This window comes from Capra hircus, assembly GCF_001704415.2.
Source record: "Capra hircus breed San Clemente chromosome X unlocalized genomic scaffold, ASM170441v1, whole genome shotgun sequence".
Classification (NCBI taxonomy): Eukaryota; Metazoa; Chordata; class Mammalia; order Artiodactyla; family Bovidae; genus Capra; species Capra hircus.
The window spans coordinates 35,417,279-35,441,130 of NW_017189517.1; the positions used below are offsets into that span (position 1 = coordinate 35,417,279).

A 23,852-nucleotide genomic window follows, 5' to 3' on the forward strand; every position below is an offset into this window, starting at 1 on the left:
CCAGAGCCGGTCTACGTTTTTTGAAACCCGAGGCTTACAGAATTGGGGCGTTCTCCTTTAAGAAAAAAAATATGACTTTTTCAAATTGTACAAATACCTATGACCATGTGAACACACTGCTAGGGCCTCAGAAGAGTCTCTGCATGCAAGAAAGGGGCCAGAGGCTTAAACTCCTCCAGCTGTAAAGTAAATCTGCCTAGCAGTAGCATTAACCCCTTATCAACCCAAGAAGGAAAACAGGGTAGGACTTCAACCTCGGGCACCCATCTCATTTGGGTTCTCACAGACAAATGCAACCAAACCTTACCTGTTTTAAGAAGATGCTGTTTTCCCAAGATCCATACCAGCTCATCTGTATCTGGAAACTCTTCTAGGTAGTCAGCAAAAATAGTAATCTGGTTTTCATACTTGGATAAAACTGAAAAGGAAAGAAACTTAAGCAAAATGTAATAGAGGGGACTTGCTTCTATGATTTATTAATTATTACCTTTGTCCTGAAGGTAAAAATTATTTTTTTTTTTAGATTCACCACTGGAATCTAATGGAAGCAAATCCTCCTGCTTGAGAAACAAAGACACTTATGGGGCCTCAAAATCTTTTAAGAGAGGGATTTCCTTTGACCACCTGTTTAGACCTTCTTTTTCTCATGGTCCCATTTGGCACCATCTCTGAATGATGTTTTGGTCACAATTACATCAAACATTTTGTTCTAATGGGACTTTCTTTGTAAACAGCCACTTTCTAGCTTGTCTTACTGTGAGTGTAGTACATGGTGACACAATAGTACCTGCATACCTGACCTCTTTCCATGTCTAATCAGACCCCAGGGACTAATGTGAGGTTTCTAGCAGCCGGTGGCTTAGAAGGGGGCTATGACAAGCCTGAAACACTATATATACAACTCTGAAAATGTAATATTTTAGCTGGAAGTCCAGATGTTTTATCAGTAATTTAGTGTTTTATTCACCTACAACTTCTACAAAGAAGAATCTTGAAGCAACTGATATATAGAACTTGTTCTTGGGATTCACAAATGACCATGGTTATCTCTCAACAGACAGGAACTGAACAAAATACAATTAAATCTCATAAGTTCAAAGGCCACACACTCAGAACCAATGTCCAGGTAATGTGGGATGAGTTAAAATTCACTTCTGTACTGCCTGCAGGGAAAGGATCTGCTAAAAGACTCAAGATTGACTTGTGAAGGGAAGGACCTTATCACAAGTTTCCTTTAAGTACTGAGTCGGCCAACAAGTTCATTCGGATTTTTCCATATGAGGTTATGGGAAAACCTGAACAAACTTTTTGGCCAAGCCAGTCATTTTCTGAGAGAAAGAATATCATAGGTGGTAAGTAAGTTTCCGAGCCAGCCCAGAAAAATCTATCTTAACCTATAAGCAGAAAAATGAAATTGTTAGTATATTTCATAGTTTATGGTGCTGTTTCAATGACAAATCGTATTTCAAGTTCAAAGCTGAGACAACCGAGCACACATCTTATCATCTCAGCAATTGGAGGCTCCCAGACCCTACAGGGAGGGGAGCTCAGAGCCAGTAGGGGCCATTTTGTGCAGCTACCAGGAGCTGCAAGGGCTCTCCCAGATCAGCCCCTAAGAGCGCCAAGGGAATAGTTTCCTATAAAAAATATCATTGTGGGATGTGTTTAGCTTACTTGAAAGGACAAATTGCTTTCTTCTGGCTTTGTTTTCTAAGGCAGGAGCATGCTGTTTTCATAGAAATAAATGGTCTTTCCTGGAAATAAATAAATGACTCTTATCTGATCATGAAAACAGACTACTCGGTTGGAGGCTGACGTTATACTTTGTATAATTTGTATACATTGAAGTCATAATTTGTTTGAAGTCATAATTTTAGAAACACAACTACCCGGGGATACTGCCCTCCTTGAAATATCTGACAGAAGTCCAATCTTTCAGGGATTTAGGTAGCCTTTCTCCTCAAGATGTTTTCATCATTAGGGTCACAGCCATGGCTCTATTTCCAATGTACAGAAGTTAGAAATGAGACAGCCATTTCATTCCCCAGTGAAAACTCATCACTGCCAAATCTGCCAGGGAGCTTGTGTCACAGTCTTAGCCTTTCTGCCCCTGGCCGCAGCCCCTGGCCCCTGCTCAGGAAATAGCAGGCTAAAAATGGTCATCCAGGTCAGGCCATCCCCAGGAGGTGGTGGACAGAGGTGGTGTAAATCACACTGTGTACCTTCCCACCCCATTCTCCACCCCTCACAGGCAAGAGAAATCAGGTTAAAACAAACATCTAGTGCAGCCTAGAAAAGGGGGGCAGAGGGGAGGGGAGAGTCAGAAAATAAGCAATTTGAGAGAAGTGTGGGAAAGAGGCAACCTCTCTGGCATTCCCCTGGTAGGGATGAGGAAGGTGGTATTGGATGAATGTACAGCATGTATGCATATAAGCCTTGGGTCTTTTTTTAGTACTGGCTAAAAAAAAAATTCTCTATCGCCAACCCTGTCTCAGTGAGTCACTGCCCAGTTATCTGGTCAAATTAGTACAGCCCCTTACAGCCTGTGAGAACTGCACTGCTTCATTTGAGATGGCTCTGACCAAAATGATAGCCAAAGAATTTTCCTCTGGCTCTTACACCCCTCACCCCCAGGCCAGGAAAAAGGGCCATTACAGTCTCTATTCTTCCAGAGTCTCTAGAAAATGGACTCTAAGAACGCAGTGCGTCAGCCCATAACCAGGCTGAGTTGAAAACTACAGGGATGAAACAAAAGAAAGCCAGACCAGAAGATGAGATTAACAGAAGTACAGAGCGATAACATGAGGAGAGTGTTTAAAAGGGAGTCTAGGGGAGGAAAGGGGACTTGATCTTCCACAAGAATTCAGAAGGATGAAGCCAACCGGGTTGTGGTTGAGGTGCAGAAGTGAAATGGCATTTCCAAACAAATCACTTCTCACTAACAGCAATCCTTCTGAAAAAAATTTTCATAAACTACTTTTGTCTTACCTTAAAATTAACAAACAAGACATCAGACTTATATGAGCTCCTTGCCCTTTCAACCTGTTTAAAGACATAGGAACTATACAGGCAGAGCTACCAGTATTACAGCTTGGTGTACCAAGAGTCAGCTTCTATAAGGTCTGATGGGCAACAGGCTTCACTCTGTTCCATTCTACTTTAATAATCATTAAAAAGACTGAAGTCTCTGCTGGGTTAGCTTAGTAGTCAAATCATAACTGAGAAAAAGATTTCCATAAGCTTCTGGAACCGAAACATCTCCCAGTCTTGGCCAAGACGCTCTGTGTACATGCTAGGGCATGCTTTCAACACTCAGCCAGGCAGTTGATTAACTCTGCCTTAGTCGTCCCTTTCTGCTTATACAGAGCCAAGGTCAGCCAGAGTGAGAGCTGAGGGCCTGCTCAGGTCTTTCCTGAGCATGCACATAGCCTTGGGACTGCACACATCCCTGAGCAGGCATGTGGTCCTCTAGGTTCCCAAGAATATGCCTGAACTTTTCAAAGTGCCAACAAATATATTATTCTTCAGCTTTACCTTTCAAACTTTTTGGTTATCCACTCCTCAAATAGCTGTGAAGTTAATCAGTTGCCTCTAATAGTTTTCCAGAAAAGCACCCCCCCTGCAACCCAGAGAGGGGGAGGCTATCTGCACCTCTAAGTCAAGACAAATAAAGTTTTACATGTAGGGTTTTCCGGGGAATTGCCAGATAGATCAAATAATGACAGCTCTCTAGAAATGAGGATTTACAGGAGTTTCAAACCTGTTCTGCATCCTCCAGGGATTACCAGGTTGCTGGCTTTCCCTATGGTTGCAAGCTGTGAATTCTCAAGGCCACTGAAAAGCTGGAGAGCAAAAGATGGGCATAGCACAAGCGAAAATGCCACAAAGCTGACTATTATAAGGCAGTCATTTTTCATGAATAAATGAATATTCCACAGACTGGTGCAAACCTTTGGTTAATTTCCAGAGTGCTGCAAAAGTTGGTTCTGATCGTCTTTGCCAATTCTTTTCATTTCTATTATAGGCAGAATTTTCAGAAGTCTTCACTCTGCCCTTTTTGCTGATGACTTACTTGAATAATGTGCTTTCCAGTGATTGACTATATTTGTAAGGGTTATTTTGTAAAACGGCAAGTAAATGAAAAAAATCACTTTAAATAACAGATTTTCTGATAGCACTTAACAAAACTTGTACATCAAGTCTCCTAGATTCTGTGGGGTTTGTTCCCCACAAACAATAAAAAGACTCTAAAGGGAAATCAAAAGGTCACAGAGTCTCATGGCCAGAAAAAGCCTGAGACACCACAGAGTATCTTGCTTGTGAAAAAAAAAGTGAAAGTGTTAGTTGCTCAGTCATGTCCAACTCTTCGTGACTCCATAGACTGTAGCCTGCCAGGCTCCTCTGTCCATGAGATTCTCCAGCAAGAATACTGGAGTAGATTGCTATTTCCTCCTCCAGGGGATCTTCCCGATCCAGGGATCGAACCTGGGTCTCCTGCATTGCAGACAGGATGTTTACCATCTGAGCCACCAGGGAAGCCCCATACCATTTATAGTTATTGTAAATTATTGACTATGTTCCCTGTTCTGTACTATATGTACTTGTAGCTTATTACATGACTCAGACGGTAAAGCATCTGTCTACAATGCAGGAGACCCGGGTTTGATCCCTGGGTCAGGAAGATCCGCTGGAGAAGGAAACGGCAATCCACTCCAGTACTATTGCCTGGAAAATCCCATGGACAGAGGAGCCTGGTACGCTACAGTCCATGGGGCTGCAAAGAGTCAGACATGACTGAGTGACTTTCCTTCCTGTTCCTTGTGCCTCTTAACCCATTAACCTTATCTTCCCCTTCCCACATCTCTCTCCCCACTAGTAACCACTCACTTTTTCTCTGTCAGTCTGTTTCCTTTTTGGTATAATTACTAGTTTAATATACTCGCATTCAACATATTTACAGGTCACACCTTCAAAATCATAAGAAAATGGTCACAGGAGACAGGTATGGTAAGTTCAGTTCAGTTCAGTCGCTCAGTCGTGTCCAACTCTTTGCGACCCCATGAATCGCAGCACGCCAGGCCTCCCTGTCCATCCCCAACTCCTGGAGTTCACTCAAACTCATGTCCATCGAGTCGGTGATGCCAACCAGCCATCTCATCCTCTGTCGTCCCCTTCTCCTCCTGCCCCCAATCCCTCCCAGCATCAGAGTCTTTTCCAATGAGTCAACTCTTCGCATAAGGTATGGTAAGGGCTGAATATAAATTAATATACTCATTCCATAAACTTTTACAGAGTACCTACTATGTGCTAAGGGGGCTTCCCAGGTGGTGCTAGTGGTAAAGAACCCACCTGCCAATGCAAGAGACCTAAGAGGTGTGGGTTCAATCCCTGGGTTGGGAAGATCCCCTGGAGGAGGGCATGGCAACCCACTCCAGTATTCTAGCCTGGAGAATCCCATGGACAGAGGAGCCTGGTGGGCATAGGGTTGCAAAGAGTCAGACACAACTGAAGCAACTTAGCACACACATGCATACTATATGCTAAGCACAATGGAAAAGACATCACTGAGATGTAGCCTCCATTGTCCAAAGCATTTAATCTAGTAGAGAGGATAGGTCTGCAAACAAACAACAATAAGTACTATAAGAAAGGAAAGTGGGAGAGAAGAGATCAAGATGGTGGAGTAAGAAGTGGAGCCTACCTCCTGCTACAAATGCATCTAAAATATACCTACACGTGGAACAATTCTCATTGAAACTAACTGGAAACTGGCAGAAGCACTCCTGTACAACCAAGGTTGTAAGAACAATCCACACATAATTCAGTAGGAAGGGAAGAAAAGTAATCAGGTCAAGACCTGTGCCCCTGGGAGGGGAATCAGAAGAAAAGGGAGGTTTCATAGGTGGGGTGTGATCAGGTCAAGCCACAGACTGGGTGTCCCAGACCTAGGGTCCTATGTAGAGGAGACAAGCCCCCTTGACTGGCCAGAGGACTGGACTCCACTCATGAGGAGGGTATGCATTGGCTGTCTTCGAGGCAGGGCAGAGAAAGATTTGCTCTGAGACCTCTGGGTTTCCAACAACCAGCTAGCCATGCACCCCAGCCCAAAGTACCGAGCGACACTCCCATCCTGTCTATTCTGTGTCATGGCACAGCAATTGGATCTGGGGAAGCCATGACCAGGGAAAAGACTTGACCATTGGACACAGAGGTGACCAAGTCCAGGGTAATGCCTGAGTGGGGCAGCAATGGCCACTGTTGACACCTACTCAAACATCTCAGATGGCAGCCACCCCACCACGGCTCGCCCCCCACCTTGCTACACACAGAGGGATCACAAGGGCCCCACCCGCCATATGGAGCAGTCCTACAACAGGGCAGGAACAGCTGAGGCTGGGAACAGTGATCAGCTGTGAGAGACAAAGGAGAACTGCCCCTGAGGCAAGGCAGAGAGAGGTCTGCCTTAGCAGCTCTGGGTTTCCTGTGACCACTTTGCCATGCCCACCAGCCTGAGACCAGTGAATACTCTGGTCCTGCTCAACCCATGCCAAAGTGCTGAACTGGATCTGGGGTGCCCACGACAGAGGAAAAGATTCAACCATGGGACACAGAGGTCTGAGTGGAACTTTCTTAGCTCTTACTGAAGCAGTGCCTCAGAACCCCCCAGATGTCTGACAGCAGCCACTGCACCACAGCTAACCTCCCAACAGATGCGGAGAGTTCACACAGGCGCCGTCTTTCCTGTAGAGAGGTTCCATGACAGGGGAGGGGTGGTGAAGGCTGCGAGGGACAAAGGGGATCTGCACCTGAAGCTATGTCTGAGTGAAGCTGTGGACATCTATACAGGCAGTCAGCACATGGGGCCCCACTTGCTTTAGCATTCCCCTTCTCTGGGGCAAAGGTCCTAGTGTGAGGAGGAGAGAAAAACAGTCAGCTCAGGCCCCACCCCTGAGAGGGTGGTGACAGCCACTGAGCAGAGAGGAAGTCCCGTCTCACACTCACCACCAGCTCTAGCTGCTCTGTCTCCAGGCACACCCATTACCAAGGTGATAGTGGCCAGTGCACTGAGCAAAGATGTGACTTGTGTTCACATCAAATCCAGCTCTCCCACCAAAGGCACTGAGCACACACACTCTGTATAGAGATGGTTCCACCGGGAAGGACTTGTGTTCACATCAAATCCAGCTCTCACACCAAACGCACTGGGCACACACAGTATAGAGACAGTTCCACTGAAAAATACACTTTCAAGACTGCAATAGACAACTGTTTCACCTAAAGTCATAGAGGCAAGAAAGTCAAGCCAAATGAAAAGGCAGAGTAACTACTCTCAATTGAAAGAGCAAGAGACAATCCCTAAAAAATAATGAAAGAGAAAGAAAAGAGATTTAAAAAACAGAAATAAAAAAAATTACGAGATAAAGAATTCAAAACATTGATAATAAAAATGTTAACTGAATTAGGGAAAACAATTGATGCAATCAGAGAACATTTCAGCAAGGAACTAGAAAATATAAAAAAAAAAGACCCAGTCAGAAATGAATAATTCAATAGCACACTAGAAGGAATGAATAGCAGACAAAGTAATACAGAGGAACACGTAAGTGATCTAGAAGTCAGAAAAATGGAAACCACACAATCCGAACAGTGGTAAGGAAAGCAAATTTTAAAAAATAAAAAAGCAACTGAAGATATTCCTGGGACAACATTAAGCATCCAAACATTTGCATTATATGGGTTCCAGAAGGAGAAGAGAGAGAAAGGAAGATCAAAAATGTATTTGAAGAAATTATGCCTGAAAACTCCCAAACCTGAAGAAGGAAACAGATATACAGGTATAGGAATCACACAGGATCTCAAATAAGATAAACAGACCCACCAATACATATCATAATTAAATGGCAACAGTGAATGATAAAGACAGGATTCTAAAGGCAGCAGGAGAAAAAAGTCATTTGCAAGGCAACCTCCATAAGGCTATTAGCTGATTTCTCTGCAGAAACCTTGCAGGCCAGAAAGGAGTGACATGATATATTTAAAGTGCTAAAAGGTAAAAACTTGCAACCTAGGACAATCTACCCAGCAAACTTATCATTTAGAAGGAGAAATAAAGAACTTCTCAGATAAACAAAAATTAAAAGAGTTCCTCAATACTAAATGCACAATAAAAGAAAAGCTGGAGGGTCTTTTCTAAATGGAAAAGTAGTAAGAATCTATAGTAAAGGGAAAATCCCACTAGGAAAGGCAAATATGTAGTAGGGACTGGGGTCAAACACTTAAACAAGCCAGTATGTAAATTAAAAGACAAAAAAATTGTATAAGCAATTATAACTACAATAAACAGTAACGGGATAATATTGAAGATGTAGACTATGATATGACATCAAAAACACAAAATGATTAAAAAATGGTAAAAATTGATTTTAAATTATTTTAAAATGAGCAGACCTGAATAGACTTTTTTCCAAAGAAGACATACAGATGGCTAGCAGCTATATGAAAAGATACTCAACATCACTAATTATCAGAGAAATGCAAATCAAAGTAACAAGGAGATAGGATCTCACACCTGTCAGAATGGCTATCATCGAAAAGCCTACAAATAACAAACGTTGGAAACAATGTGAAGAAAAGAGAACCTGTGTACACTGCTGGTGGGAAGGCAACTTTGTGCAGCCACTATGGAGAATAGTACGGAGGTTCCTCAATAAATTAAAACCAGAACTACCACATGACCCAGCAATTCTACTCCTGATAATATACTCAGAAAAAAATGCAAACACTAATTCAAAAAGATACATACACCCCAAAGTTCATTGCAGCACTAGGTACAATAGCCACAATATGAAAGCAACCCAAGAACCCATCAACAGCTGAATAGATGAAGAAGATGTGGTGTGTGTGTATATATATATATATATATATACACACACACACACAATGGAATACTACTTGGTCATAAAAAGGATGAAATACTGCCATTTGCAGCAACATGGATAGACCTAGAAAATATTATGTTTAGTGAAATAAGTGAGATCAATACAAACGCAGTATGATATCACTTATATGTGTAATATAAAAAATAATAATGCAAATATATATGTAAAACAGAAACAGACTTACAGATAGAAAACAAATTAATGGTTACCAAAGGGGAGACAGAAGAGGAGAAGGGCAAATTAGGGGTATGGAATTAAGAGATAAAAACTACTATGTATAAGATAGTGAAGCAACAAGTATATATTGCATATAGCAAAGGAAATTATAGCTATCATCTTGTAGTAGTTTTTAATAGAGTATAAGCTGTAAAAATATTGAATCACAGTGCTATATACCTGGAACTAATTTTATAAATGGACTACATTTCAATTTAAAAAAGGAAAGTGATGTGGAAGGCAACAAATGATTAATTTGGGAATGAAAGGACCTTCAACAATCTTGAAAAGGTAGCATCAAATCTGAGCCTCAGGACTTCCCTGGCAGTCCAGTGCTTAAGACCCTGAGCTTCCCAGCCAGTGGGAACTTGCTGTATGATGCAGAGAGCTCAAGCCAAGTGCTCTGTGACAACCTAGAGGAGTGGGATGGAGCGGGAGGTAGGAGGGAAGTTCAAGAGGGAGGGGACACACGTGTACCTATGACTGATTCATGTTGATGTATGGCAGAAATCAATATAATATTGTAAAGTAATTATCCTCCAACTAAAATGAATAAATTTTAAAACTAAAAATAAAAAAATATTTAAAAAAGACTCCATGCTCCCACTGCAGGGAGCACAGGTTCAGTGCCTAGTCAGGGAACTGACATCCTACATGCCGAGCAGTGTGGCCAAAAATTTAAAAAAAAAAAAAAAAAAAGCCGAACTTTAGTGAAAAAAAGATAAAAACAAAAAAAAGTGAGATGGGGAAGGGAAGAAACTCCTGGTTGGAGGAACACCAAAAGGATTTGGCAAGCATGTGGGATGGGTCTAGGAAAAGTGAGACAGAGAGTAAAAAATAACTTGTATTTTTCAAGTGTGGATGATGAAATGGTAGCAGAAAAGCATAGTGGTGGGGGGTAGGGGGATAATAATCTTGATCCAGCCAGAACATGTTAGATTCATGGATTTGCTTGACAAAGAAATAAGAGGCTATAAAAAATGCAGAGGAAAATCAACCTGCACAGGGGTCATATAGAGGTGCCTGGTAGATGGCAGGTTGATTAGCAGAGCTGAGGAAAGCAGGAGGAATCCAGAAGAATAAAACTCAGCCTAAAATATACCTTCATCCCCTTCCTCCTGGGTCCATGTAGTGTCCTGGTCTTCCCAGCCTCTGCATAGGCCCTGTGCATAGGCCCTGCCCCCATTTTCATTTCTCTTCCTCCCAGTGCCCTGCTTTTCTGACACCCAAGAATTTTGAAAATAAAGAATAGATAGAAATTCTTAGCATTTCAAAGGGGATTTTCACGTTCAAAACTGCAAGTTTCCTTGAATTTATTCAGCGAGTTACACCTTAGTGATGCTGGGTTGTCAAAGAATGCCAAAGACATGCATGATTTCTCTACAGACCAGTGTAAACTTTGACACCCTAAGAAAAGAATCTTGTCATTTTTAGACTTAAGCTAGACGATCTTAGCCAAAGAGTTACCATCCAGCTAAAGTTTATGACTTTTTGAGATTCTATTGAACCGACTAGTATTGGTGGTGATGCAAGACAGGAATCTGCTCCTGACAGATTTCAGGATGAGTCAGCAAAGAGATAACCAGTCCAGTTGTCAAGGAAACCATTGCTAAGTGATAAGACCCTTTGGTTTTCAGCTAGAAAAAGCAACTGGGCCATAGAAACTTGGCCCCTCAAAATACAACATTTCTTAAAGATTTCAGTCAATTCATCCTATTGGCAACAATGGTAGAATCAAATGCAATGAAAAAAAAAATGGACTCTTTCTGGTTTTCTTTAAATGACAAGTTTGAAAAGGTTATCGTCTTGTAAAGTATATTTTGTTTGCTTTTTACACTTAGGGACAAATTATTGCCTGCTGTTTGCTACCTGAAATGCCTTTAGATACACCCATGAGGAAATGGGATTCCATGTACAAGTGGGTCAGGAGCACACTTAACACAGAGACTACTGAATCTCTTTCTGCTTTTGATAAGGTAACTCTGAGCTTCTTGAACAGATGCATTTTTCAGAAGAATAAAAAGATGCCACTTTTATAATGGTTATCTTTGTTGATTAGGCATATAAAGAGGGTAGCACACTGGAGGGAGGGGGAGGGAAGGGGAAAAAGTATTTGGTCACTTTATAATTCAAGATTTGAGGCAAATTCCACAAACTGAGGTGAGAATCACGTTGATTCTTCACGAGTGGGTTTTGTTGTTCTTAAGAATCAACCTGTTTTTATGGAAAGCATGGTTGTATTCCCAAGGAAGACCATTTCACATTCGTGCCAGTGTCCCATCATCCAGTGGGTCCACAGCAAGCCTCCATTGTATGTATCTTTGATTTTGGACAGTATCCAAACCAGAAAGCAGCAATACTCAAATACAGAGCTTGTGTTTCATGTAGGAAGCAAGACAATATGACAATATTTAGTCAGAATGAGTGTGTCAAATGGTTTTTCTCTAACATTAAAAAGAAAAACATTGGGGGCGGCTTTTATTTCGTCATGGTGAAGAAAAGGTGGAGTCACTCCTCACCCCTCCTGAAAATAGCTCTAGCTTAAGAATCCCAAAGTGTAAGTTCTAGTCCCACTCTGCCACTAACTAGCTATGTGACCTTGGAAAACTTACTGCACTTCTTTGGGCCTCGATTCTCCATCTATAAAATGACAAGCTTATGTTTTCAAACAGGACATCATAACTCATCAGCTGGTTGTGTGTATATAAATTGGGTTGAAATATAAAATTTATTTCTCATTGTATTCTTGGATTTAAAAAGTCGGAATATCACTGGTCTAGACCTATGCTATCCAATACAGTAACCATGTGCAGCTGCCTACATTTAAATTAATTCAAGTTAAACACAACTAAAAATTAAGTTAGTTGCATTACCCACATTTCAAGCACTCAACAGCCACATGTGCTAGTGGCTACCATACTGCACAGCACAGTTATAGAATAGTTTTGTGATCACAGTTCTATTGCAGTCCTATTCTAACGGTGTTTCTATGATTCTACTGGAGGTGATGGCAGGGTGGGTTGTTAGGAGGGGTACTCTAAGCTCTTAGGAAAGAAGATAGGTTCACTTGTTTCTTTCTTAAGAGATTTTGTGTGAATTTCTAAATACATGAGCCAGCAATTGTTAAGTTCCATACTTGGTTCTGTGAGAAATACAGAGGAAACATCCTCATACACATTCACTAAATGTTACATGCACAAGCGAAGGCATCATAAAGTCATAATCTAGTTAAACACATGAACCTTAGGTAAAAGGAAAGAGCTAAAAATAAAAGGCAATGTATATAGCCAAGTGTTGATAATAACTAAGTACTGTCCAAATTCAGAAATGGGGGAAGTCCCCGAGTATTAGTCATCAGGGAAGATTTCAAGGAGGATATAGGATGTGAACTGGTCCCTAAATTACCACTTGGTCCCTAAATGAGCAGAGATGAGTGGGGAGAATATTCCAGATGAGGGGAACACCTCACGTGTGTGTCAGAGATGGGGACAGGTTCTAGAGAATACTGAGCAACGAGATTAAATAGGTGGCTCGGGACTGGATTGTAGAGACTGGAAAGCAAGCAGTTGCGTCCATGTCTCAGTAAAGCCATTAACAGTGTTCAGAGTGCTTTCACACGATCCTGCGACAGCCCCTTGAGATAGCCATGGCAAGGATCATTACTTTCATGATCTTCCGTTGAGTCTCAGGTGATATGACTTGCCCAGGGTTATATAGTTAATGAACAGTATAACCAGGGTTCAAATTGAGTTAATCTTATTCTCCATTCACTATTCTTCCCACTATATCTTCCTGCTATGATAAAAGCTGGATGTGAGGCACTAGAGAGAGGGAGACCAAGGAGAAAGTTATAATAATCCAGGCATGAAGTGTTGAAGGCCTGCCCTAAGGGGGCAAGAAACCAGATACTCTGATTATATAACATCCTATAAAGCAGACTGACAATGCAATACCCACTGTTTATAGGGGAGACTAAGAGTAGACAGTCTGAGGTTTGAACAGTGTAGTTATTTTTAACTGCAAATGATCTAAACTACCCCCAAAGGAATAAATATTAACAATATAATTCATATACCGTGTCTGGATTTTTCGGACAGCTGAAGGCAATGTTTTGGACACGGTTGCTAAGCAAACAACACTTTATATGTCTATGCATTTTTATGAGCCATTTCTAACTCGATAGTGTTTCTCTCCCCTGTCAATTTCAATGTTCATTTCTCAGAACTAATCAGTCATATGATCTCTTACCTCATCTACATTTCCAGTGAGAAAGGACTAGTGCAAAAATGTCAAGCAGCTACAGGCCTTGGAGTTTTTCCACACTATTTAGTAAAACTAATTATTAGCGTAGCAATTAATTACCTAATAATGATTTACTAAGAAAACACTAAAGGACACCTTTGCCAGACTAATCTTAAAGGATTTCTCCACCCATGTCACTAAGCTGCTCAGAAACTTCCATGGACTTCTAAGATTGCTCCAATGGATAGGAATCAAATACAAATTCATCAGCCTGACATTTGAGACCCTCTCTAATACAGCCACGTCCTACATTTCTAATTGTTCCCCACTGCTCATTACTCCTTTATGAGATCTACTCTTTTCAGACAATATAAACCACATGATACATGGGAGACTCTTTGCTCATTAATGTCCTACTTGCACTTAATTCCTACCTCAAATACAAATGGCTTCCCAGGTGGCTCAGTGGTAAAGAATCCACCTACCAATGCAAGAAATGCAGGAGACACAGGTTCAATTCCTGGTTCAGGAAGATCCCCAAGAGAAGACACCCACTCCAATGTTCTTGCCTGGGAAATCCCATTGGCAGAGTAGCCTGGCGGGCTGCAGTCCATGGGGTCACAAGGAGTTGGACATGACTTAGCAACTAGGCATGCATGCCTATCTCAAATACTACCTTCTCTATGAACATTTCTTCCTCAATCTTCCCACCAAAAGAAGCACTTGCTCCTTCCTCTAAGCCTCTATATATAGTCCTTTATTTATATCTCCTTAATGGCACTGGGCACTTTGTGCTTTAGGTTACTGTTATTTGCAGGCATGTCACCTCTCTGCTATTGGAATGTACTCCCATCTCAGCCCATGTAGTGTCCATCTCTGTATCCCCTATAGCTCTGATCATAATGCCCTGCAGTAAGTTTTCCCCTAAGGGCCTTCAAATGTTTATTGAATGAATGGGGACACTGACTAAAGTTCAAAAACCGGTTTATATGTCCATCTAAACATTGATTTAATAATCCTTTACTGAATGCCCTTCATATGACCAGAACTGGGCTAGGCCCTGGGGACAGCAACATATTTTAAGCAACGTCAAGTCTAATGGAAAGAAAAAGAAAAGGAGAGTTCATTTTGATACAGTATGGTCAGTGTCTGTACATGGGGCTAGGGCAGAATAGCAGAGGGTCGTGTGAGTAGGTCTAGGGTTCAGAAAAGGCTTTGGGGAGAAAGCTTTGGGGAAAAAGGTGATGGCAGGACTTAGCCTTAAAGGATGAAAGTTTAGCCTATTGGGCAGAGGAAGGATGTTCCAGGTTCAGGAGAAACTTGTACCAAATCACTGAGGGCTGAGAGACTGGAATAGTGATGCCACATGGAGACCATCAAAGGTTGAGGTTAATGGGGCACGTAGGGCTGGGAGATACTGGCCTTAGAAGCCTTGGTAAAAATTCTGGATTTAACCCAGGCTTCATAGAGCCTCTGAAGGGTTTCAAAGACATCCAAAAGGAAGTCTAGGTATTTCACTATTTGCAGAATACAAGCAGTGCAGCAAATAATTGCTCGTAATGTAGGGTGTTTTATGTGTGTGTTTTTTTTTAACATTCATTATCAAATTAAATTCGGTCAAGAAACAAAATGAAAAAACCTTCTTTTATCAAGGAAGGGGTTAAGGTGAGTCTCTGTCTTACCACACGTTCAGTGGTATGGCACAACTGGAAAAATTCTGAATTCTTCCCAGAAACAGTACTCTTCATTTGGAGCACTTTTCCAGTTTTCTTCTCTGTTTACAGCCATCTCACCCGCTTCCCAGACCACAGGAATTTGCCCCACACCCTTTCAACATCACACTTCATTAGTAAATGCTGCTAGCAGACATATGATGTTTAAAAATTCTTTACCTTCAAGGTAATGTAAAATTATACTGCCAGACTGAAGTTTTTTGGATTACATAAAATTATATGTGTACCTTAACTTTCAAAATAAAAGATGTACCCCAAGTTCATCCTAAGACAAATTTCTGTAAAGTGAACTTGATTTTTCAATGTTATTCTATGATGATTTAAGCCACATTACCCAAGAAAAAACAATCTGATCCCATCCAAGAAAGATACAACTTGTATTTAAATGGTTCTTTGGCCCTGATGTGCACTCTCTGTACCAGACACCAGAAAAATAAATATGTATCTACCAAGAAGCATGAAAGACTCAACCCAACAACCACAGTGAAAATACTTTCTAATATCTTGACATGCTAAACAACACAGGTCTGTTTTTAATCCCTAAAAGTGGCTCTTCACAGTGACTTTTCTTATTCTCAGCTATCAGTTCTTTCATTAATACTAAGTTAAATTATTCTAAGTTAAATTAATTCAAAGTTAAAATGTCCTTTTATTGCATCTACACTAGCAATTACACTCTTAGGTTTATAGCCAAGAAAAATGAGTACTCATGTTCCCTGGTAGCTCAGCTGGTAAAGAAGACTGCAATGCAGGAGACCCCGGTTTGATTCCTGGGTCAGGAAGATTCCCTGGAGAAGGAATAGGTTACCCATTCCAGTGTTCCTGGGCTTCCATGGTGCTTCAGATGGTAAAGAATCTGCCTGTAATGTGGGAGACCTGGATTCAATCCCTGGGTTGGGAAGATCCCCTGGAGAAGCTACCCACTCTAATATTCTTGTCTGGAGAGTTCTGGCAGAGGAGCTGGCAGGCTATAGTCCATGGGGTTTCAAAGAGTTGGACATGACTGAGCAACTTTCACTTTCATGTTCACCAAGAAATATGGTCAAAAACATTCATAGCAGCTTTTATTCATAATATCCAAGACCTAAAAACAACCCAAATGCCTTATGACACAGGTATGATAGACTGAATGCTTGTGTCCACCCAAAAATTGTATGCTGAAGCCCTAATCCCCAGTGTGATGGTACAAGAGGTGTGTCTTCAGGAGGTAATTAGGTTATGTGGGTGGAGCCCTCATGAATGGGATTAGTGTCCTTTATAAAAAGAAACATCAAAGAGATGACCTCTCTCCACCATATGAGGACACAGTAAGATGCGGGCCGTCTGCAGACAAGGAAGAGGGACCTCATCAGATAGCTAATCTGCTGGTGCCATGATGTAGGGCTTCCCAGCCTCCAGAAGTGTGAGGGAAAAAAATGTCTGTTGCTTAATCCACCCAGTCTATGGAATTTTGTTATAGCAGCCTGAATTGACTTAGACAAGGAGAATGGATAAATTGTGGTAAATCACACATGGAAATGGTATACAGCAACAAAAAAGAGTTAACTAATACTATATGCAAAACATGGATAGATCTCACATACATATGTTAAACAAAAAGAAACCAGACACAAAATAGTACATACAATACAATTCTATTTATATAAAGTTTGAAATCAGAAAAAGTTAATCTATGATAATAGCAGTCAGAGTAGTTGTTGCCCTTGGGAAAAGATGCTGACTAAAAGGAGGCAAGAGAGAACCTTCTAGGGGACCAGAAATATTCTGTCTTGAATTGGTAGTTACTCATATGAAAATTTCATTGAGTTGTACACTTAAGATTTGGGTACTTTATTGTCTGTAAGGAATACTTCAATTTAAGAAAAAAAACAAAAAGATAAATTCTTACAGTGGATATTTCTGGTAAAGACTGGCAATGCAAATCAAAAGTATGCTAACAACAAAATATTATTTTGTTATCAGGAGATATAGTTATGAATTTATCCCTGTACACACACACAGATCAAATCCAACTACAAGTAGTTTGGGGCTTCAGATATTATTCAGATTTAAGGCTAATTTGATTGGGGTTTTCAATTTCTAGCACTTCAAAATGCTATTTTTACAGGCTCATTTTGATTTGAAGCTCACTTCATCTGAGAAATAGTTTTTATTTGTTCCCTAAATCTTAATGAAATAAAACACAGTGGACTGAAGAGAACGCTGACCTATGAACTGGAAGAGCTAAGTTCTACTTCTGCTCTTCAACTAGCCAAGTCACCTTGGGCCAATATTCAAGCTAGGATTGCCTTTCCTTATCCATAAAACTGTGATATTTTCCTCTCTACAGAGCTGTAGTGAGGTTCCAATGACAGAATGGATGTGCAAGCACTTTGTAAAATTTAAAGAAGTATTAATATCCCCAAAGCTGTGTTTAATGATAACTTGTGTAGCCAATAGAAAATATGCTTAAATTTCAAAGCTTGTTTTTCAGTTTTACATATCTTTCATTTCACCAGAGTCAGGATTAGCAAGTACACTCAAATTCTAAGATCTTTGAAAAGTAGAAATAATTGTGTTGAAAATAGATATGTTCAGGGAAAAAGAGTTAATAGCTGTCTTCCTCATTTTTTTCTAATTATGACTTCTAGATGTAGCTTTAGCAGTGTTCAGTTCAGTTCAGTTCAGTCACTCAGTCATGTCCGACTCTTTGCGACCCCATGAATCACAGCACACCAGGCCTCCCTGTCCATCACCAACTCCCAGAGTACACTCAGATTCACATCCATTGAGTCAGTGATGCCATCCAGCCATCTCATCCTCGGTCGTCCCCTTTACCTCCTGCCTTCAATATTTCCCAACATCAGGGTCTTTTCAAATGAGTCAGCTTTTTGCATCAGGTGGCCAAAATACTGGAGTTTCAGTTTCAACATCAGTCCCACCAAAAAACATCCAGGACTGATTTCCTTTAGGATGGACTCGTTGGATCTCCTTGCAGTCCAAGGGACTCTCGAGTCTTCTCCAACGCCACACTTCAAAAGCATCAATTCATCGGCACTCAGCCTTCTTCACAGTCCAACTCTCACATCCATACATGACCACAGGAAAAACCATAGCCTTGACTAGACGAACCTTAGTCAGCAAAGTAATGTCTCTGCTTTTGAATATGCTATCTAGGTTGGTCATAACTTTTCTTCCAAGGAGTAAGCGTCTTTTAATTCCATGGCTGCAGTCACCATCTGCAGTGATTTTGGAGCCCAAAAGAATAAAGCCTGACACTGTTTCCACTGTTTCCCCATCTATTTCCCATGAAGTGATGGGACCAGATGCCATGATCTTTGTTTTCTGAATGTTGAGTTTTAAGTCAATTTTTTCACTCTCCTCTTTCACTTTCATCTAAAGGCTTTTTAGTTCCTCTTCACTTTCTGCCATAAGGGTGGTGTCATCTGCATATCTGAGGTTATTGATATTTCTCCCAGCAATCTTGATTCCAGCTTGTGTTTCTTCCAGTCCAGTGTTTCTCATGATGTACTCTGCATAGAAGTTAAATAAGCAAGGTGACAATATACAGCCTTGACGTATTCCTTTTCCTATTTGGAACCAGTCTGTTGTTCCATGTCCAGTTCTAACTGTTGCTTCCTGACATGCATACAGATTTCTCAAGAGGCAGGTCAGGTGGCCTGGTATTTCCATCTCTTTCAGAATTTTCCACAGTTTCTTGTGATCCACATAGTCAAAGGCTTTGGCATAGTCAATAAAGCAGAAGTAGATGTTTTTCTGGAACTCTCTTGCTTTTTCCATGATCCAGCAGATGTTGGAAATTTGATCTCTGGTTCCTCTGCCTTTTCTAAAACCAGGTTGAAAATCAGGGAGTTCACGGTTCACATATTGCTGAAGCCTGGCTTGGAGAATTTTGAGCATTACTTTACTAGCATGTGAGATGAGCGCAATTGTGCGGTAGTTTGAGCTTTCTTTGGCATTGCCTTTCTTTGGAATTGAAATGAAAACTGACCTTTCCCAGTCCTGTGGCCACTGCTGAGGTTTCCAAATTTGCTGGCAGATTGAGTGCAGCACTTTCATAGCATCATCTTTCAGGATTTGAAATAGCTCCACTGGAATGCCATCACCTCCACTAGCTTTGTTTGTAGCGATGCTTTCTAAGGCCCACTTGACTTCACATTCCAGGATGTCTGGCTCTAGATGAGTGATCACACCATCGTGATTATCTGGGTTGTGAAGATCTTTTTTGTACAGCTCTTCCGTGTATTCTTGCCACCTCTTCTTAATATCTTCTGCTTCTGTTAGGTCCAGACCATTTCTGTCCTTTAACGAACCCATCTTTGCATGAAATGTTCCCTTGGTATCTCTAATTTTCTTGAAGAGATCTCTAGTCTTTCCCATTCTGTTGTTTTCCTCTATTTCTTTGCATTGATCGCTGAAGAAGGCTTTCTTATCTCTTCTTGCTATTCTTTGGATCTCTGCATTCAGATGCTTGTATCTTTCCTTTTCTCCTTTGCTTTTCGCTTCTCTTCTTTTCACAGCTATTTGTAAGGCCTCCCCAGACAGCCATTTTGCCTTTTTGCATTTCTTTTCCATGGGGATGGTCTTGATCCCTGTCTCCTGTACAATGTCACGAACCTCATTCCATAGTTCATCAGGCACTCTATCTATCAGATCTAGGCCCTTAAATCTATTTCTCACTTCCACTGTATAATCATAAGGGATTAGATTTAGGTCATACTTGAATGGTCTAGCGGTTTTCCCTACTTTCTTCAATTTGAGTCTGAATTTGGTAATAAGGAGTTCATGATCTGAGCCACAGTCAGCTCCTGGTCTTGTTTTTGTTGACTGTATAGAGCTTCTCCATCTTTGGCTGCAAAGAATATAGTCAATCTGATTTCGGTGTTGACCATCTTGAAATGGGAGCATCCTTCAGGGTCAGATACTAGTGTAATATACGTTATATTCAGTTCTCGCTTCTAGAACTTCAAACTGTTTCTACAACACACACACCATAGTTTCCCTCTCAATTATGAACTTCACAGTATCTGACCCTGAAGGATGCTCCCATTTCTACCCTCTACTATCCATTGTGACCACTATAGAAAAATGTTTAAATGCTCTGAAGTCCTTGTTAGAGCCTTGACTGGTCCTTGTCAGAGAGTCCCCAATGGAAGTGGTTTTGTGTCACCTTTGAAAGTTTGTTTCTCTGAGAGGAAGTAATATAGGCCAGAGTATCCTCAAAACGTGGGGTCACTAAGAATTGGGCACGACTGAGCATGCCCAACTTTACTTTCACTTTCATGCATTGGAGAAGGAAATGGCAACCCACTCCAGTATTCTTGCCTGGAGAATCCCAGGGATGGTGGAGCCTAGTGGGCTGCCGTCTATGGGGTCGCACAGAGTCGGACACAACTGAAGTGACTTAGCAGCTGCAACAGCAGCCTCAAAATGCCTCCTGTCATCAACGGTTCTTTCCAACATATCCAGCAGGAAACTCCTGATTGGAGAGTGATGCAGTGTGAGAGGAACTTGACAGAGGATAAATTATGGTGATTTGGCTTCAAGGCCTCCAATGGTTCCTATTCCTGGAGTTTTTGTTCTTAGTTCCACAGCTAAGCTCCCCAAACTAGAAGAGCCTGCAGATAAACAAAACAGACTAGAGAAGGTAAATCCTGAGCCTCTCAAGACCCTTGAGAAACATTCTCTTTGGGCATTGCTGCTAAGTCGCTTCAGTTGTGTCTGACTCTGTTTGACCCCATAGACGGCAGCCCACTAGGCTCCACCGTCCCTGGGATTCTCCAGGCAAGAACACTGGAGTGGGTTGCCATTTCCTTCTCCAATGCATGAAAGTGAAAAGTGAAAGTGAAGTCACTCAGTCGTCTCCGACTCTGTGCGACCCCATGGACTGTAGCCTACCAGGCTCCTTCGTCTATGGGATTTTCCAGGCAAGAGTACTGGAGTGGGTTGCCATTGCCTTCTCCGCCCTTTAGGCATTAAGCCCTAGTTAAGAAGTCTTTGCTGAGCCTACTAAGCTATGGGATGGGGATGAATTTTACAAAAGTATATCAACAGCAGCCAGAAAGGCTAGCTGCCAAGGAAAGAGACAGAAAACCATGAAAAACTAATACGGATTCACACACACACTAAATGGCCTATGACCAGTTATGCCATATTGCAAGGGCAAATATTAAATTACATTTCAATAGGCCTTAGGATGGGCTTCCAGGTGACTCAGTAGTAAAGAATCTGTCTGCCAATGTAGGAAATGAGGGTTTGATCCCTGGGTCAGGAAGATCCTTTGATGAGAAAATTACAACCCATTCCAGTACTCTTGACTGGAAAATCCCAGAGGAGCATGGCAGGCTACAGTCCTTGGGGTTGCAAAGAGTCAGATACAACTGAGCACACATATGCATACAAGCCTTTGAATACCATTATATTATAATAACTGACACTATTCAACAACTGACAGCCATAATAATGATCCTTAACCAAAAGGATTAAATTATGTACATCAACATTGTATAAGAAGTCAGAAGAGTAGACGGTTTGTCTGGAGTTTTTTGGTTTGTTGTTTGTTGGAAAATTCCATTCAAAATGTTTTATCATGGTGGTTAAAATGTTTTCTAAAACACACATGATGCTTAGACAAATCACGAGCCATTTGAAAAACCTAGTTGTTAAAAATGTCTTTTCCCCAGAAAGAGCCACATAACAGAGCTTTTATTTTAATTGGTAAGACAAGATGAATGTTGGGTTGTACAGTAGAAGCAAGCGTTAGAGGAGATCTGAAAAAGGAGATAAGTATGCGATAGCTTGGCTTCCCTAATAGCTCAGTTGGTAAAGAAGCCACCTGTACTTCAGAAGACCCCAGTTCAACTCCTGGGTCGGGATGATCCACTGGAGAAGGGATAGGCTACCCACTCCAGTATTCTTGGGCTTCCCATGTGGCTCAGCTGGTAAAGAATCGGCCTGCAATGTGGGAGGCCTGGGTTCGATCCCTGGGTTGGGAAGATCCCAAGGAGAAGGGAAAGGCTACCCACTCCGGTATTCTGGCCTGGAGAATTCCATGGACTTTACAGTCCATGGGGTCACAAAGAGTTGGACACGACTGAGTGACTTGCACTTTCACAGGACAGCTTAGTCAGAGAAGGCTTCATGGAGGAGGCAGGGCTCAGGATTGGATTTACTTTGAAGTCTGTCTCCATTCAAAGTCTGTTTCTGCCTTTTTTGATGTCTACCCTTAAGCAGACCTGCCAGAGCCTCAGGCTGAAAGTCACTAAAGGAGACTAGGCTTAAGAGAAATATAATGATAATAAATAAAGAGAAAGACAGGATGCAGACCCTGCTGCTGCTGCTAAGTCGCTTCAGTCATGTCTGACTCTGTGCTACCCCAGAGACAGCCTCCTACCAGGCTCCCCTATCCCTGGGATTCTCCAGGCAAGAACACTGGAGTGGGTTGCCATTTCCTTCTCCAATGCATGAAAGTGAAAAATGAGGATGAAGTCGCTCAGTCATATCCAGCTCTTAGCAACCCCATGGACTGCAGCCTACCAGGCTCCTCTGTCCATGAAATTTTCCAGGCAAGAGTACTGGGGCGGGGTGCCATTGCCTTCTCCGGGATGCAGACCCTAGCCCCACGCTATTGTACCACAAAGGAGCTAGGTTAGGCATCAATGCCTGAATGAGTAAAACCTCCAGTGTGGGCGGCAACTGTGCTAAACAGCAAAGAATCTGTAGGAATAACAAATGGTATCCCATCATCCATAGTTCTTTACTCTGGAAAAGCAAGGTTTCGCAAAGAATTTTTACTTGACAGTCAACTTTTACTAAGTATATAGAAGTACACCAGGCTCCCCTGGTGGTCCAGTGGTTGGGAATCCATCTGCCAATGCAAGGGACATGGGCTCGAGCTTGGTCTGGGAAGATTTCTCAGGCTGTGGGGCAGCTGGGCCCATGCACCACAACTACTGAGCCTGTGCTCCCTAGAGCCCTTGCTCTGCAATGGGAAAGGCCACCACAAGGAGATGCCTGCAAACAGCAACTGGAGAGTAGCCCCCACTCACCACAACTGGAGAAGGCCTGTGCACAGCAACGAAGCACCAGCACAGCCAAATACACACAGCTATGCACACACAATGAAATGTTATTCACCCTTAAAAAGGAAGGGGATCCTGTCACATGCTATAACATGGATGAACCTTGAGAAAATGATGATAGGTTAAATGTCAGTCACAGAGGGACAAATACAGTATCATTCTATTTATATGAGATGTCTAAACTAGTCAAATTCATAGAAACAGAAAGTAGAATGGTGGTTACCAGGAACTAAGGAAAAGGTAAATTGTTGTTTAATGAGTACAGAGCTTTGGATTTAAAAGATAAAAAAGTTTTAGAGATCTATTTTTACAATAATGTGAATATACTTAACATTCCTGAACTGTACACTTAAAATCAGTTAAGATGTTTTTTTTTTTTTTTTTTTTGGTTATGTGCTTTTCACCATAGTAAAAAAAAAAAACTCCTAAAAAATAAGTATACAAATGCAGGTAGGGGTCAAAGTGATTTTACCTATTCTTATCTAGATTTTTATTGGACAAAGGCTATAGCTAATATAGCATCCATGTTTTTAAGTAACCACTTATGTAATTTCTGGTTCTAAGAAAAAATATAATGGATACATTTCTTTATTCTTCCCAACAAGTGCAGCTAAAAACCTTGGACATTATACTATACACAA

At 41.4% G+C, this 23,852-nt stretch overlaps 1 protein-coding gene across 1 annotated transcript in view; it reads right to left on the reverse strand.

Moving 5' to 3' along the window:
• Positions 1 to 23,852, reverse strand: part of ATG4A (autophagy related 4A cysteine peptidase) — a 78,540-nt gene that overhangs the window by 33,223 nt on the left and 21,465 nt on the right. Inside the window, exon 2 of the mRNA XM_005700222.2 lies at positions 308 to 418. Coding sequence (XP_005700279.1) covers positions 308 to 418 — 111 coding nt within the window. The remainder of the gene's footprint in view (positions 1 to 307; positions 419 to 23,852) is intronic.